General features: G+C 36.5%; 1 protein-coding gene across 1 annotated transcript in view; it reads right to left on the bottom strand.

Moving 5' to 3' along the window:
* The window catches only part of RFX3 (regulatory factor X3), a 445,346-nt gene that overhangs the window by 137,264 nt on the left and 289,236 nt on the right, over positions 1 to 18,846 (bottom strand). Inside the window, 2 exon segments of the mRNA XM_053702543.1 lie at positions 6,348 to 6,469; positions 18,039 to 18,158. Of these exon segments, the coding sequence (XP_053558518.1) occupies positions 6,348 to 6,469; positions 18,039 to 18,158 (242 nt within the window).

Raw genomic sequence — 18,846 nt, forward strand, 5'->3', positions numbered from 1 at the left:
CACTTATAAAAACAGACTAGAACCATATATTCCTAGAATTCCAGGTATAAAGGAATTAATTCTATAGATAACATATGGCAAGCAACAAATTTCTAAGATAAATGGTGAATTGAATATTTAAAAGGCACAAATGTATCAGTCCTAACAGCTTTACAGTTCTTCAGTAACAAATACAGTTATAAAGTTACACAGTTACTTTCCTTGGACATATAATTGGCTCAGGTGTGCTCGATAGTTAAAAAGGCAAAAAACAGCCAATATTCTGATTTAGGTGCCAAAGCAATCGTGGTTAATGGAAATGGTTAATTTAACAGAGGAATACCTTGATGTCTTTAAAGTTCAATTTGCGTGTTTTAAAAAACGTAGTGCAAATTAGTGTAGAGGTACCTTAATCTGTCCTGGTTGCAACCGCTGATATTCTTCACTGTGAGGGATTCACAGACTGTTTGTTCCTGGTGCTTAATATTTATTTAGATTTATTGTAATCATATTTAAGTTAGGGGGTGTTAGGGTTAGACTTAGGTTTAGGGGTTAATACATTTAGTATAGTGGCGGCGACATTGGGGGCGGCAGATTAGGGGTTAGCCTTTGAGAAAGCCAAGCCAGGCGAAATGTACATCAGGCACTCTTCCTACGGCTGTATCAACCACTAAGTGTAACTATGCAAGTCACATTTCACTAGTCAATGTGTTTATTATAACATATCTATAGAATCATATTACCTTTCATTGATCGTATTTTTGATTTAATTTGTGTTTGTGAACACTTCACTCTTGCCTATACAAATGGGTCTGTGTAATATGCTGAATTTATGGACTATGTGAATCTTGCTACCTACACTTCCCCTCTTAGTCACTATACTAATTTTGTCATAGGGAATATTTTGGACAGACCTACACCGGTCCAGTATTGCACTAGATAGTATAATTTTGTTTGAGGTCAATCCTCTTTTTTAGATAGATTTTGGTGCAATCCGTGAACCATTTTTTGGTGTATATCTGCCTAAAAATCCCTCCTACTCTATTCTGAGTTTCTATGGTATACATTCTGGGGTCATTGTGGATATACAGCCGTTTATTATTTGTTTGTGTTTTAATCTAAGTATTAGAAGAAAAAATGGGGTTTATTTAGCAGCGCTAAAAAAAGCTAGGAAATGATGATACCAATCTAATTTATGTTTTATACAATCTAGTTTATTTAAAAATTCTTATAACACATAAAAACAACAGCAAATGCTTTTCCTAATTAATAAAGGGACGTCTCCCTTATACAACACTTATAAAAACAGACTAGAACCATATATTCCTAGAATTCCAGGTATAAAGGAATTAATTCTATAGATAACATATGGCAAGCAACAAATTTCTAAGATAAATGGTGAATTGAATATTTAAAAGGCACAAATGTATCAGTCCTAACAGCTTTACAGTTCTTCAGTAACAAATACAGTTATAAAGTTACACAGTTACTTTCCTTGGACATATAATTGGCTCAGGTGTGCTCGATAGTTAAAAAGGCAAAAAACAGCCAATATTCTGATTTAGGTGCCAAAGCAATTGTGGTTAATGGAAATGGTTAATTTAACAGATGAATACCTTGATGTCTTTAAAGTTCAATTTGCGTGTTTTAAAAAACGTAGTGCAAATTAGTGTAGAGGTACCTTAATCTGTCCTGGTTGCAACCGCTGATATTCTTCACTGTGAGGGATTCACAGACTGTTTGTTCCTGGTGCTTCTGATAAGTCACCTGACCTTCTCTTAGATTCAGAGGTCAGGGGTGATGATCCGTTCTGGTGATGTAGTTATCCTTTTTTTTCTTTTGTTTTCTTCTTATAGCCCAAATATTGTTTTCAACTGGGTTCCCTCAGACTTCTTAAGGTTTGAAGAAATCTTTGGTCAGTATTTAGCAGTAACACCGTATTCCCTGAAGTTACCAAAGGTAGATTTTAACTTGCAGGGTCAGGAGAAAAGTTTAAAGTTGCAGGGTCACACAGCTTTGTGACAGTATTCTTGATAAAGCCCAGAAGGGTGAAACGCGTTGAATGGGACCTGCTACACTCTACTAAACTTAATTTACTACTGTCACAAAGCTGTGTGACCCTGCAACTTTAAACTTTTCTCCTGACCCTGCAAGTTAAAATCTACCTTTGGTAACTTCAGGGAATACGGTGTTACTGCTAAACACTGACCAAAGATTTCTTCAAACCTTAAGAAGTCTGAGGGAACCCAGATGAAAACAATATTTGGGCTATAAGAAGAAAACAAAAAAAAAAAAAAGGATAACTACATCACCAGAACGGATCATCACCCCTGACCTCTGAATCTAAGAGAAGGTCAGGTGACTTATCAGAAGCACCAGGAACAAACAGTCTGTGAATCCCTCACAGTGAAGAATATCAGCGGTTGCAACCAGGACAGATTAAGGTACCTCTACACTAATTTGCACTACGTTTTTTAAAACACGCAAACTGAACTTTAAAGACATCAAGGTATTCATCTGTTAAATTAACCATTTCCATTAACCACGATTGCTTTGGCACCTAAATCAGAATATTGGCTGTTTTTTGCCTTTTTAACTATCCAGCACACCTGAGCCAATTATATGTCCAAGGAAAGTAACTGTGTAACTTTATAACTGTATTTGTTACTGAAGAACTGTAAAGCTGTTAGGACTGATACATTTGTGCCTTTTAAATATTCAATTCACCATTTATCATAGAAATGTGTTGCTTGCCATATGTTATCTATAGAATTAATTCCTTTATACCTGGAATTCTAGGAATATATGGTTCTAGTCTGTTTTTATAAGTGTTGTATAAGGGAGACGTCCCTTTATTAATTAGGAAAAGCATTTGCTGTTGTTTTTATGTGTTATAAGAATTTTTAAATAAAATAGATTGTATAAAACATAAATTAGATTGGTATCATCATTTCCTAGATTTTTTTAGCGCTGCTAAATAAACCCCATTTTTTCTTCTTATCCACCATTTAGTTCTCTTTGAGGGAAGAACTTTTTTAGCAGCAGGAATCCACCTTTAGGCGCTCCTATCACACTACACATTAATCTAAGTATTAATCACTACTTATATAGCAGTTTTTTATCATTTTTTTTTTAATAATAAATGTTAAGTTTTAATATTATATACCCACTGAATAGCCACTTATACTAGTCTCCCTTTGCGAGTGCTCTACTTTCTTGTCTCCTATTTTTTCTACTCTCCTTAATAAATATAATGTAGGTGGCGGCGATGTTGGGGGCAGCAGATTAGGGGTTCATAAGTATAATGTAGGTTGCAGCGATGTCCAGAGTGGCAGATTAGGGGTTAATAAGTATAATGTAGGTATCGGCGATGTCGGGGGCGGCAGATTAGGGGTTAATAAGTGTAAGATTAGGGGTGTTTAGACTCGGGTTCATGTTAGGGTGTTAGGTGTAAACATAAAATGTGTTCCACCATAGGAATCAATGGAGCTGCGTTACTGAGTTTTACGCTGCTTTTTGGCAGGTGTTAGACTTTTTTCAGACGTCTCTCCCCGTTGATTCCTATGGGGAAATCGTGCACGAGCACGTACGACCATCTCACCGCTGACTTAAGCAGCGCTGGTATTGAAGTGAGATATGGAGCAAAATTTTGCTCAACGCTCACTTCTTGTCTTTTAACGCCGGATTTCTGAAAATTCGTAATACCAGCGCTGTAGGTAAGTGAACGGTGAGAGAAAACTGCTCATTAGCACTGCATAGCCTCTAACGCTAAACTCGTAATCTAGCCAATAGTTTGGCTATTGAATTATTTTGATAAAATGAGGTATGTAGATTAACACCATCTGTATGACAACAATTCTGAGCAATAGGTCATTACGGCAGACATGTAATCCGGTAATTGCCCCTACTACTGTACAAAACATGACTACAAAAAAGTCCCAAGGAAATATCTATCAGTGACTACTAATGCATTGCACTACTAATTGGGAGACAAAGATTTGGTGGTCACTTTTGATAAATCGATTATTTAAGCTATGCTGCATATTCCTACATGAATCCCACCATATGATACTATAGGCAAAAAATTACAACGTATATGTTAACAAATTATGCATCAGAAATAAACGTTCACAAATACCTGAGTGGCTTTCTTAAATAAATTAGATCCTTTTATTTATTAAGAAGTGAAAAATAAAAGCACAAATACTGTGTAAACTGGCAAACCTGTAGATAAATTAAACCGGTCTTCTAGATATATTTTTTGATTACTAATTCCTGGTTAACAAGAAAAAAAAAAGAACATGTAATAGCTGAATGCATTAAAAAAAATAGTAACACCAAAGATGTGATTAAAATACAAAAAAAATATATGCATTTTATTATGTGGCACACTAAGCTTTAGCCACCATATACAAAAGTAATATTTTTCCAGAAAATAGGAATTAAAATGATGGAAACTCTCAGCCATAACATTATTCAATCCTAATGAGTCACAATATATCTTAAAATTAAGTTGGATTTTTATTTTTTTTTAAAGGGAGTTGCACAAAAAAATATACTACACAAACAATTTTTGTATACCCAAATGACTAGGGTAACTGTAATTCAATGTTACACAAATATTTTAGGAAATATAATAAAGTTTAGAGCATGTAATAAAATACTGTTGGGGAGGTTTTTTACGAACGCCTGGAATAAGGATATTCTACAAACTAATTAAAGGACCACTCAATGCAGTAAAATTACATAATTAACAAGTGCATAATAAAAAGATTATTTTATAACAAATTTCAAAGTTATGTATATTTCCACTCCCCTTGTACCATGTGATAGCAATCAGCCAATCACAAATGCATATACGTGTAGTCTGTGAATTCTTGCACATGCTCAGTAGGAGCTGGTGACTCAAAAAGTGTAAATATAAAAGACTGTGCACATTTTTTTTTAATGGAAGTAAATTGGAAAGTTGTTTAAAATTACATGCTGTATCTGAATCATGACAATTTAATTTAACCTGAGTGTCCCTTTAAGCTTGAAATTTACAGGAAATTTGGACAGATTTTGTCCTGCGGTTCTTATTTGCCATCAAAATATATGTTTCTGCTTTTCTAAAACAGTGTCACAGAAGGGACATTATATATATATATATATGTCAGAAAATATGTATACATATTTCTCATTAAGCCTGGTTCAATGAGAAAAGTCAGTGGACAAGAATTTGAATATCTTTCACACTGAGTGTGTTTTTTCCCTGACTGAAATATTGTAATTTTATATTGATTCATTATGCAACCTTTAGGTGAGTCACATATTTGGTGTGAACCCCGAGAATATTTTTGAAGTCTATTTTGCTGAAAATTGCTTGATTGTTAGTACTAAATATGTCCTCAAATCGACTACTTGGCAAATAAAAATATGCTCTCAGTATGATAGTGGATTTTTGGAATTGATGGAAATCAAATGTGCAAATGTCAGTGAGTCTCAGGTAAATATATAAAGAAACAATCAGCTGAAGGCTTTACTCTCGAAGACAAGAAAACAAGGTCCTATTAAAGAGAGACACGCAGAAATAAAGTCTTATTCGTCCAAGTAAAAACCCTAGCAAGGCACTATGTATTTCCTTATTAAATATTATGTTTTGAATGCCTGACTTGCTTATTGACTATCAGCTGGAATAGTATGTAAGTAAAGTGGTTGTAATAAACCTTTGCCACACTCTGTATTTATCAGAATTAAGGATTATATGCACAGATCCTTTCTGCAGCACAATTAAAGGGACAGTCTACTCCAAAATTGGTATTGTTTAAAAAGATAGATAATACCCTTACTACCCACTCCTCACCTTTGCACAACCATCATTGTTATACTAATATACTTTATAACCTCTGCCTGTTTCTAAGACCCTGAAGGCCACATTTATCTCAGTGATTTTTATACCTTTACAAAGGCAGTCAGTTCAAGTTCATGGGTGCCATATAGATAACACTATCCTTACTCCTGTGGAGTTACTCATGATTCACGAGTAAGCAATAGTTTTCTAAAATGCAAGTTTGTAAATAGAACTGAGATAAGGGGACAGAGGCTTAGATACAAGGTAATCACAGAGGTAAAAAGTGTATTACTATAGCCATGCTGGTTATGCAAAACTGGGGAATGGGTAAAAAAGGGATTATCTATATTTTTAAACAATAAATATTTTGGAGTAGACTCCACAACTGAGAAAACTATAAAAACAAAATCAGATTTCCTTGATTCTAACACTGACATTTAAATCAGTAAAATGGAAAACCCCATCAATGAAAGTTTAATAAAATTACTAAAGAAAAAGCAATTTGAATAAAAAAGGAGATCCGCTTGAAGGGATTTACCGAGAAACTGTTGATGGTGCTGGCTTTGCGCAATTACTGTTTGCTCAACAGAAGCCCCAGTCTGTGATCCGCTGTTTGTAAAGCCATCTCCCACCCCATCCACTTTCTGCATGGGCTTGTACCTATAAAACACAAATCAAGGGAACTTAAATTAGGCTGGCAGAGTAAATTACCTTTGTCCAGAAGCTTTACTGATTCCCATTATGTTAAATACTAAATGAAAACACTCAAGGAAATTTCTTATGTTTTTAAAATGTACGATATTTCCTAAAAACATAAAAAACAAAGCACTTTTATATGGAGGTCAGTTTGCAAAATTAAGTCACAAGTGACAGTATTTAGAACATATTACATTACTGTTAAAAACAATTTACTCAAAACAGCTATGTTTTTAAAATATTTTTCAAACAACCAAATAATTTAGTAATGCACAATTGAGATTTAATTAAGCTGTGAAACTCTCTCAACTATTTCAAATCTGTCACAACAGGTTTGGTTTCCAAACAGAACAACTGAATATGGAATAAACTTTACATTTTATGACCCTAAGAACATTTTGTTCATAAAAATCATTGTTTCATTCAACATTCAAAGTCATTTGTTGATCAATTAAATATGGTAGTGCCTGTTTTGTGACTTCTGATTTCAAGCAGGACATTCCTACGTATATCTCAAAAGAATGCAGTCTAAAAGTCATGCAAATAATTTAGATGTTTTGAATTTAAAGAAAAAAAAAAACATCTTTGGAATACTATTGAATACACACACTTTAAACCTATTTTGCTTCCATGAAAAATGAAATAATTTAGTAATGCAAAAAAAATATGCCTGTATAGATTAGCTCTTGCTTTTTAAAAGGATTGTCGCCCTTTAAGTGTTCTGATGTTGGACATTCCGAAATGTATTTTAGAGCCCCTTATAAATACTTATAACATAATACCAATAAAAATCTAAGTCTACTGATCCCTTTAATACAACTGGCAAATGCAGGAGTATACATATATCTCTCTTCACAAAATGTATCAGTCGCCAAGAAAATTCACCGCAAGAGCAGATGTTCTTACAAAACACCCTGTGCTTGCTGCCAGGGTTACCTTGTTCTTATTTTGTCTCCGGCATCCTCAGCCTCATAATTATGGCATATAAAAATTTTGCACGACATCTTGTGTGGGAGTTTAAGCAAAGAACCTAACCCACATATGAGAGTATTTGGCTTAGTTAAAAGCAATACAAGTGGGATTTAATTTTAAGTTATAAACTAGCTTTGCACCCCAGGCTTTACTCAACAAAAGCTAGTTTTCTGTTTTGTTTCTTTCAGTAAATTGAAGCTCTTTACATATCTGTTTAGAAAAATTACATTGCTTTATAATTTCAGACATTGAGATCTAGAATTCAAGTTGTTTCAGCATTTAACTGTAGATGCCCCTAAAGAACCTAGAAAAGTCCATAAATATGGGGTATAAGTACCCAAAATTTCAACCTATTAGAAAGGTCATGCAAAGATAACTGATATTGTTTAAATAATTCATAATGAGGCTTCTGGGGTTATTGTTGAGTAGTGTAGTTTAGAGAATCTTCTATAAAATTAAGACTGTTTTTTTTTAATATCTGCTTGCTATGGGACACTAGAATCTCAGAATCTTTCTGATTACAATCAGATGGATAATGTGTGCATCAGACAGTATAACTGGCTCTACTTAAGAAATCTCTAAATCCTCAGCCTGTTGGGGCGCTCCGCACACTGGCATGGAGCAACACTAATTTTGAATCATGCTTATTTAGAAAGGAAAGACATTTACTTGAATTTCATAAAAATGAACGTCTGAAATGTTTGTAATAGTTGCTACAAAATAAAAAATAGACACTAGACATTAGTATGAATACCTCATACATTTAAATAAAGGATGTGTTCGCAGATTAAGATCTTATCTTTTCTTCTATATTTAGAACTCTCAAAGGCAGGGAATCAGAATGGTATCTCTTTTTCTTTACATAAGAAAATAAAAGGTCAACACCTTCAGAATGTTGATTCCTTAACAGCAACATTTTTTGTTATGTTTTTGTTTTTAATTGGAGCTCTACAATACAGGAAGTGCTGAGTAATCAAGTAGAGGTGAGATCTTTGAATCAGACTATCGAATGTAAGTCTAAGTTGGTTTCCAGTACCCACATAATCTCCTCAATAAATGTGGAGGAATAAAATTTCCCTCAATTAAATTCAACCAGCAATATCGTGCTGGCAGCTATTTTTTATGTTTAGCATTACTAGGGACATTCTTTCCCACAAATAAAACTGAGAACCTTCACTGGCTGTGTTTTTCATTAAAGGGACAATTTTCACCCCTTTAATTTGTTCCAAATAATCAATTTTACCCACTGGAGTGTATTGCATTTATTGCAAATAGCTCATTTACCTTTATATCAGCAATTGAAATAGGTGAAGAAATAAAACTCTCAGTGGGAGGAAGGTGAGATGGTAAGCGAGATAAGTAATAAAAAATAATAATTTCCAGTCAGGCCTGATGAAACAGTCATTGTCTGACTGAGAAACGCGTTGCTTGTTTTTAACCCTTGTTTTAATAAAAAAAAGTTTTGTTACACTTACTTCTTGCCTATATACTGTGACACTGCTCACCTGGGATTGGGTGATTATTTTTCTGGAGAACTATATCCTGAGTAATAGGATTCTGAGCCGCACCGGTGGAGATTCTTGGAGGCAAAGCAGTAAGAGAGCTATCCGTAGTACACTGAAATGGAAACAGCGTGCAGGTAAAGTAAAGCAGCTGAGCACACAGGTGCGGATGATCCAGTATGGAGTAACTGAAGAGTAATTCCATAATAAGCAATACTAAAGTTTAAGACACAAAGTACAAAGTCTTTAAGCACAAAGAGAGTAAAATAGTAACTCTCTGCAGAAAAAAGGTAACGCTTGAGCTGAAGAGCACAGGTACACTTAACAGATTTAAATATTCAGGCAACTTGGTAGTGATACTATCGGCTTTAAATAGGGTGTATCTGTTAATGGGGGGAGGAAGATTTAAAGAGACATGACACCAGCTGTCTCATAAGCAATACGAATTATACTTCTTAAACAGAGGGAAAGGGTAGTAGAAGTGGCCTTCTGACCCTTACGCTTTCCAGAGAAAACCACAAGCAGGGAAGAAGATTGCCGAAAATCTTTAGTAACTTGTAGGTAACATTTTAGAGCATGCACAACATCCAAGTTATGCAAAAGACGCTCCTTATTAGAAGAAGGATTAGGACAAAAAGAAGGAACAACAATTTACTGATTAATGTTTCGATCCGACACCACCTTAGGGAGAAAACCCAATCTAGTACGAAGGACCGCCTTATCTGCATGAAAAATAAGGTACGGGGAGTCACACTGCAGAGCTGAAAGCTCAGAAACTCTGCGAGTGGAAGAAATAGCAAGAAGAAACAAAACCTTCCAAGATAATTTTATATCAACAACATGCATTGGCTCAAACACAGCCTGTTGCAAAACTTTAAGAACAAGATTAAGGCTCCAAGGAGGAGCAAAAGTTTTAAACACAGACCTGATTTTGACCAGGGCCTGAACAAAAACTTGAACACCTGGCAAATCTGCCAGGCGTTTGTGCAAAAGAATAGACAGTGCAGAAATCTGACCCTTCCGAGTACTGACTGACAAACCTTTCTCCAGGCCATCCTGAAGAAAAGATAAAATACGGGGAATCTTCACCTGGCTCCAGGAGAAACCCTTAGATTCGCACCAATAAAGAGATTTACACCATACCTTATGGTAGATCTTACGAGTAACAGGTTTGCAAGCCTGAAGTATAGTATCAATGACCGCTTCAGAAAACCCACGTCTAGACAGAACTAGGAGTTCAATCTCCAAGGAGTCAGCTTCAGAGAATCCAGGTTTGGATGGAGGAATGTACCCTGAATTAAAAGGTCCATCCTCAGAGGTAACCTCCAAGGAGGAAGAGATGACATCCTTACCAGATCCGCGAACCAGATCCTGTGAGGCCATGCAGGAGTTATTAGAATTACCAATGCTCTCTCCTGTTTGATACGAGCAATGACTCGTGGAAGGAGAGCAAACGAGAGCATCTATCAGAGCGGCCTGAGGATCTCTTGAGCTTGAACCGTACTTTGAAACCTTGGCGTTTTGACGAGACAACATCAGATCCAACTCTGGAACCCCCCACCTGAGAGTTATCAATTTAAAACCTCTGGGTGGAAAAGTCTGCCTGCTCAGAAAAACTACCTCCCAGTTGTCCACCCCTGGGATGCAGAAGGCAGAGAGAAGACAATCATGAGACTCCGCCCACTGGAGAATGCGAGTCACCTCCATTGCTAAGGAACGTCAAATTCCTCCCTGGTGATTGATGTAAGCCACCGACGAGATTATGTCCGATTGAAATCTGATAAACCAGACTAAAGCTAGTTGAGGCCAGGCTGGTGAGGCATTGTAAATTGCTCTCAACTCCAAGATGTTTATGGGAATAAAAGACTCCTCTTGAGTCCAAAGACCCTGAGCCTTTAAAGAACCCCAAACTGCTCCCCAGCCTGAAAAGCTAGCGTCCGTGGTTACAATCCCCAAGGATTGTTTTAGGAATAATGTACCCTGAGACAGATGGTCCTGTGAAAACCACCAAGATAGAGAGACTCTAGTTAGGGGAACCAGAGCTATCCTCTGCGATAGGTCCGAGTAGTCTCTGTTCCATTGTCTGAGCATGCATAACTGTAGGGGTCTAAGATGGAACTGAGCAAACGGAATGATGTCCATGGAAGCAACCATCAGACCAATTACTTCCATACACTGAGCCACAGATGAACAGGTTAAGGACTGAAGTGACAGGCAGAAAGTCAGAAGTTTAAACCTCTAATAGAGCCATCATTTGCTTTGAAGACCTACAAATCTATGAGAAAGCTAAAGCAGCCCAGAGGTCGGCTTTGAGAAGGGGGTACTGTCATGCCCCCATGAGGTCTTGAACTCTGGTCTCTCGTGTTGTATCCCAGTGACTTTCCACTGAGCCACCAGAAGGCTTTACATTTTCTGACCTTCCTAAAAAACACACCATGGTGTCTGGCACCAGGGAAATCTTCTCCAGATTCACTTTCCACCAATGGGAACGTAGAATAGACAATAACATCTTACAAAAAGAAAAGAAGGCACCTGAACCAAAATATAGTCCAGGACAGATGCCACCGTAATTCCTTAACATCTGGCTAGTGCCCCCATAATATTCGAGGAGTAGAGGCTAAGTCCAAAATTTAGTAATCATCTATGGTAGGAAAGAGACAAAAAAAGGTTAAGAATCCCTGTAGCATACATTTAAAATGTATCAAGCAAATTAAGCAATTATGATGCTTATAACAATAACAGTATATACCTATACTGAATCATAATGAATCAGGATAGAGATAAATCAAATAAATGTTGATAATCCCTAAACTCATACTATAAATGAGATAGTCATAATGACTCACTTATATACTATAGCCTACTTTACTCAGACTTCCCCTAAATGCCATAGCATTGCTAAATACACCACTATAAGGATAGCTAGGGTTAAAACAGGAATCCAACTGGTAGATTGGAGATTTACCCACTGAATCACAAGTGGTCAGATTAATAACAATCTCCCGTATATATTTTTCTACCGCAGAAAAAAAATAAAAAAAATAAAACACGAACATGGATAATCCCTATGACATCAATTTATATAAGACACTTTAACAGGAAAGATAAGCCGACAAAAGACTTATGACAATATCCAGAAGATATTTCCATGGAAGGAGTATAATAAATCAATAAATCATGTAAATATTAATATCCCCCTACTTATGTCTTAAATATGCACAGCAGACACAAGATAAGATAAGCATTTCTAGTGCTTATATTATAGTAATCATATATTCTACTGTAGAAAAGAAGGATAATATAAGTAGACCTAATGTTTAAAACATAGTCTAATTAAACTGTACTGTAGAAAGATAGGGATAAACCATGAAGATGGAAATAATCCCTAAAATATACAGGAATATGAGACAGAATAATTGGACATCATATTGATAACAATGCCCAGTATATACCTATACTTAAAAAGGAAAGGGATAAACCATGAACATGGTGACAATCTTAAACAAACATACAGCTACAATGCACAAACTATAGAAATTTGTAATTACCAGTAGGTGGGTATAAATAATATATGAATCCCTGCTAAATAGAACAGAGAAAGATATTAATCATATGAGAGACCCTCAAGATTTATCCACAAAATGAGAGGGAAATGTAATGCACCTTAATACATGACAATATAATAAAGGAGCATGCATTAGCAATAAGTTGCCACCAGATGGCGACAAATAATAGTAAAAACACAGTATTTAGTATGAGAAAATAAATCATGAAAAATAAAATTGTAGGATATATGATTTATTATAATAAACACTCCCATAATAAAAAAAAAACTCATCCCTCATATCCTAGAGAAAGTTTTATTAGTACACATAAAAAACTGATATAAAACACCTTAGGAGGGGAATAAATCTCTATGAAGGTCTAGGCTGAATAGGTTTAAATGAGGCTCACATAGAGATCGTACTTAACATTACATGATGAAGACATCTAAAATGTGCTCTAACTGCAAACCTCACTGCCCATAATGGGAAATAGAAAGCTATTTCCAAAATTGCACCAACAGAAATGTATGTCCGCCGAAGCGGATCTCACTTACTATGTAGACAAGGTTGGAACAAAAGAAACACAATTATTCTGTATAGAGCCCAACGATCATGGCTCTGAAAACAAAAACAGACCATACGTCTCCTATCCAGCAGAGCGAACGCTCCTCCACCGCATAGCTGACTAGCTGCGCCATAGTATCCGCCCACAATGGCGGTCTTCTAATATGTGGATAAAGGTACATAGCCGCATATAATAAAATAGAGCTGACACAAAAGCTAAACACCTGAAGCTTAGTGCACCAGCGAGATCTCTCTAAATTATTAACTCGTTAACAAATGAGGGGAGAAACCCTTCAAATGTGGTCATCGCTATCTAGCATCTTACTAATAAAGAAGCTTGCATTAGCCAGTGCTGTATTATGCAAGCGCCATAACTGAGTGCTGCATCAGGAGCGTAATATGGGACTTGCAGGTTCATGGGGAAAACCTTTCAGTCAGTGTATTGGTGCTTATTGCGATTGCCAGAGAATATTTTTTAAAAAAGACCGGCGGTAGTCTCCTCTCATCTAGCTGGAGAAGCCGCCACAGCATCAGAAAATGGCGTGCATCGATGTTCTAAAAATATAAGCATAACACAGTCAGTGGTAGTCTCCTCTACTGAAGGCGGAAGTGCTGTAAATGAGGAACATACCAGATAAAGGAGCTAGAGTGTAGATGCTCCATAATAAAGGTCCACACAAATAAATAAAAGCCTCAACCCTCTGTGTCATTTTTAACTGTAAACAAAACTATAAGGGTAGTTGAGTTATGTCAGAGGGAAACACCCAATAATGAGTGAACCGGAACCTGTTTAAGGAGATGCCGGTAGATCCAAGGTGCTCAAATAACTGATATCCCCAACCTGGGATATAACTAAGGTTCCCAGACCCATCTAAGAGGGCGATGGAGGTGCCAGTTGGTCACCCTTCAAAGTCTTCCCTTTCCCTGATGACAATAACAGTTATAGGTGCCAAAGGAAGGGTTTAAATAAGGATATAAACAGACTTACCCTCCAGGATCTTCTGCTGTGGAGCAGAGACAGCACTTCCCAGTCTGTCAGCCTCAATCAACCGCTGGCAGGGACATGGAGAGAAAAGAAAAGAGTAACCAACCCTGGTTTTCTATATAGGGGTAGCATAAATGTTAGAAGTAAAGCAAAGACTACCTCACCGCATTCTAACTGCTAAAAGCCACCACTACTCTTACTAAAGAGATTGATGTGGATATAGTTAGACCCCAATCCTTGCTTGCAGGGAAAAGTACCCATTAAAAGGATTAAATTCTTCAGACACCGACTTCGCACATCCTTCATTGACAAAGGCAAAGAGAATGACTGGGGATTATGGGTTAGGTTAAATATTAGGTTAAGTTACACTTAACAGCTTTGTTTTTGTGCTCTTTGCCTCCACCTTGCGGACCTGGAGTTGAATATCCCACTAGTAATTGGAATGAAATGAGAAGAATATCTTTCCAAATCAGTCCATATGTAAGCCTAAACAGGCCTGACCTCAGAAAACATTATATGAATTAAAGGTGACATTAAGGCCCCCCATGTACAAAGCAGGGAATGGACAAGCTTCACATGGGCTCCAAAGAGAGCCTTGTTCTCATGCCGTCAGACAAGGTACGAGAAGTTGTGCAGCCATGGGCAGAAAATGTAAATATATATGTATGATTATATACATATATATTTATGTATTAATATGTGTATATACACATATTAACACATAAATATATATGTATATACAGTAAGCATATACATATATGTTTACAGGGAACACACAGTTCCCATAGATTGCAATATAAAGGCACTTTTCAGTGCCTTTTTGTTTTTCTTTCTAACACACCACACCCGCCACTTTTAACCATTAAAAACTACCTAGTGCAGTAGATTTTTCTGAGAAACAAAATGCTACATTTTTCTACATAAAAAAAACTAAAAGGCCCTTTATTTTGGTGGCATTTGAGGCACTTTTAGAAAATTAACCAGATATCTGATCTCTGGTCAATTTTCAGAGCACTAATTGCTACCACTAACTCATGGTAGCAATAATCAGCCACTTGTAATCGCTGGTTATTTATCGCACAAGATAAATTAGCGCTCCACTTGTAATCTGGCCCTAAATATTTTTTTAGTTTACAGGGTCACCTTTTTGTAAAGAGACAAGATGTGCTGATCTCCACATTTTATTAAACAAGGCCACATCTTTCTTCAACAGCTCTATAAAAATTATATTGCACAGTTACTTAAAGGTACATTTTTTTATTGCCATTTTTGCATTAATCTCAAAAAAATTATGTTATTTCCAAAATATAACCAAACACATATTTTGCCTTCTTTTTTTCATCTGAATTTCTCTTTGTTTGCACAGCTACCATTAGGCTCATTATAGGAAGCAAATCACAGTGGACATATCTATTTATCCCACAGGAGTGAACAAAAGCCTCCTGCAGGCTGCAAAACAAGCTGGATTCACTGCATTCATCCTGTTCGTTATTGCTCTACACTTTATACATAGATGGCCAGCGCTAGCAGAAGGCTGCAGAGCATGCGCGTAATTCCCATTACTATAGAGCAGTGAATTTGTCTATATTCATCAGGGAATACTGCCAATACAAATGATAGAACAGGCTTTGTGGATGCTCACATAGGAGTGCATACATACATCATTACTATTTATATTTAGAGGATGAGTGGCCATGATGTTTCTATAGGGCTTTCTGTAATGCAATCCTGATCTTTTTCTAACAATGCAGCAGTTAGCTCAAAAACACAGGAGTGCAGCTAAACGGAAGTGTTTTTGACACACTGAGGGCTAGATTACCAGTTGAGCAGTAGTTTGTGCTCCCTCTACACTGTCATATTTACACAAATACATAAATGCATATGTACACACACATATATACTGTATATAAATATATACATACATACACATACATATTTAGACATCTCTATGTACAGTATCTCACAAAAAGTGAGTACACCCCTCACATTTTTGTAAATATTTTATTATATCTTTTCATGTGACAACACTAAAGAAATTACACTTTGCTACAATGTAAAGTAGTGAGTTTACAACCTGTATAACAGTGTAAATTTTCTGTCCCCTCAAAATAACTCAACACATAGCCATTAATGTCTAAACCATTGGCAACAAAAGTGAGTACACTCCTAAGTGGAAATGTCCATATTGGGCCAAAAGTGTCAATATTTTGTATGGCCACCATTATTTTCCAGCACTGCCTTAACCCTCTTGGGCATGGAGTTCACCAGAGCTTCACAGGTTGCCACTGGAGTCCTTTTCCACTCCTCCATGACAACATCACAGAGCTGGTGGATGTTAGAGACCTTGCGCTCCCCCACCTTCCAATTGAGGATGCCCCACATATGCTCAATAGGGTTTAGGTCTGGAGACATGTTTGACCAATTCATCACCAAGGCAGTGGTCATCTTGGAGGTATGTTTGGGGTCGTTATTATGTTGGAAAATTGCCCTGCGGCCCAGTCTCCGAAGGGAGGGGATCATGCTCTGTTTCAGTATGTCACAGTACATGTTGGCATTCCCCAGTGCCGGCAGCACTCATGCAGGCCCAGAACATGACATTACCACCACCATGCTTGACTGTAGGCAAGACACACTTGTCTTTGTACTCCTCACCTGGTTGCTGCCACACACGCTTGACACCATCTGAACCAAATAAGTTTATCTTGGTCTCATCTGACCACAGGACATGGTTCCAGTAATCCATGTCCTTAGTCTGCTAGTCTTCAGCAAACTGCAGGCTTTCTTGTGCATCATCTTTTAGAAAAGGCTTCCTTCTGGAACGACATCCATGCAGACCAATTTGATGCAGTGTGCGGCATATGGTCTGAGCACTGGCAGGCTGACCCCCCACCCCCAGTTTCAGGCTCTTGGCAATCTTCTTATAGCCTAGGCCATCTTTATATAGAGCAACAATTCTTTTTTTCAGATTCTCAGAGAGTTCTTTGCCATGAGGTGTCATGTTGAACTTCCAGTGACCAGTGTGAGAGCGATAACACAAAATTTAACGCACCTGTTCCCCATTCACACCTGAGACCTTGTAACACTAACGAGTCACATGACACTGGGGCGGGAAAATGGCTAATTGGGCCCAATTTGGACATTTCCACGTAGGGGTGTACTCACTTTTGTTGCCAACGGTTTAGACATTAATGGCTGTGTGTTGAGTTATTTGAGGGGACAGCAAATTTACACTGTTAAACAGGTTGTACACTCACTACTTTACATTGTAGCAAAGTGTTATTTCTTCAGTGTTGTTACATGAAAACATATAATAAAACATTTCCAAAAATGTGAGGGGTGTACTCACTTTTGTGAGCTACTGTATGTATCTCTATGTTGAAGCCCTTTGCAGCCTTTTTGTTTTCTAAAACCTGAGACCTCATATCTTTGAACACTTATAACATTTTTATGCAATTTTTTAATTTTTTTAATTTTTAATCTAGTCCTTAGTAAATACAGAGCTGGAGTATTCTATAGTTTTATGCCCCTTTAAGTAGATTGCAAACAATGGAGTGGAGTATCCCAAAGAGCAATGCACAAAACTTTTCTCTTCCCAGTGTTAAAACATAAGAAATCGACTGTTTGGCACAAGCATCATACCTACAAGCAAGAAATTGCAGCTTCAAGATAACAAGCTTGAGAGGCTCTGACCACCAACCTGTCCCTCAGGACAAAAATTAATAGAATGCTGCAAGAGAGCTTGAGTGATCCTTTTTAAAGCTTCTGCAGTGGGTGATCTTGTCCATCAGCCTGAAGACAGCCCTGATCTCATTAGAGATTTGGCTTCTACACTGGAGTGGAGAAATGTACTTTCCAAAATTGTATAATCCAAAATTGTGCTGAAATAACTTTAACTCTCTGTTTAAACAGTGCAGACATGCTTTAGCTTACATAGTTATATTTCAGAAGACAGTTCTCTTACATACCTTTGTTTCTGCTGCATGGGTTGTTGTCGCATAGCCATATATTGCATGTCCTCTTGTAACCGGTTAAGAGGGGAGTCTGGCTTGACACGAATCCCATAATAGTGGTATTTAGAGTTTCCCCTTTATAAAAAAAAAAGCCAATTTAACTATAAATAAAATACAGCGAATATAGTGCAGTTGCAAAATTGACAACCGTAAAAACAAGTTAAACATTTTATAATTGCTATATTTTCTATTCAAATTGTATTATTTTATTGCAAAACAATCTGATTTTCCCTTTTTAGATATGGAAATTGAAATGTGTTTTCCAATCACACACACACATACAAACACACATTTATAAACACAAACACACATATGCAAACAAAAACACGCATTCAAACAAAAACACACATATACAAACAAAAACACACATAAACAAACACAAACACACATATACAAACACAAAATTACATATACAAACACACACACAAACACACACATATACAAACACATAAATACACACACAATTGGAAATTAATGAATACATTATGCTGTTACAAGATTAAAAAAAAACAAATACATTCTGTTTGATAACTATCAATGTACTCATACATGCATATCTTTTTTATTTTCCAATTTCTAAACATGGCCATTAATAGCATAAACTTATAAAGAATCTCAAACTGTGACACAAACTGCAAGATAATATATTCAGAATAATTCAAATTATACAAAGCATGATTAGGAACAATTCTTATAATCTACTAATAACTACCGACTGTCACGGTAAAAGCTTTACAAATAAGTGAGTTAATTATAATTACCC

Source organism: Bombina bombina, chromosome 2 (assembly GCF_027579735.1).
Source record: "Bombina bombina isolate aBomBom1 chromosome 2, aBomBom1.pri, whole genome shotgun sequence".
NCBI classification, from domain to species: Eukaryota; Metazoa; Chordata; class Amphibia; order Anura; family Bombinatoridae; genus Bombina; species Bombina bombina.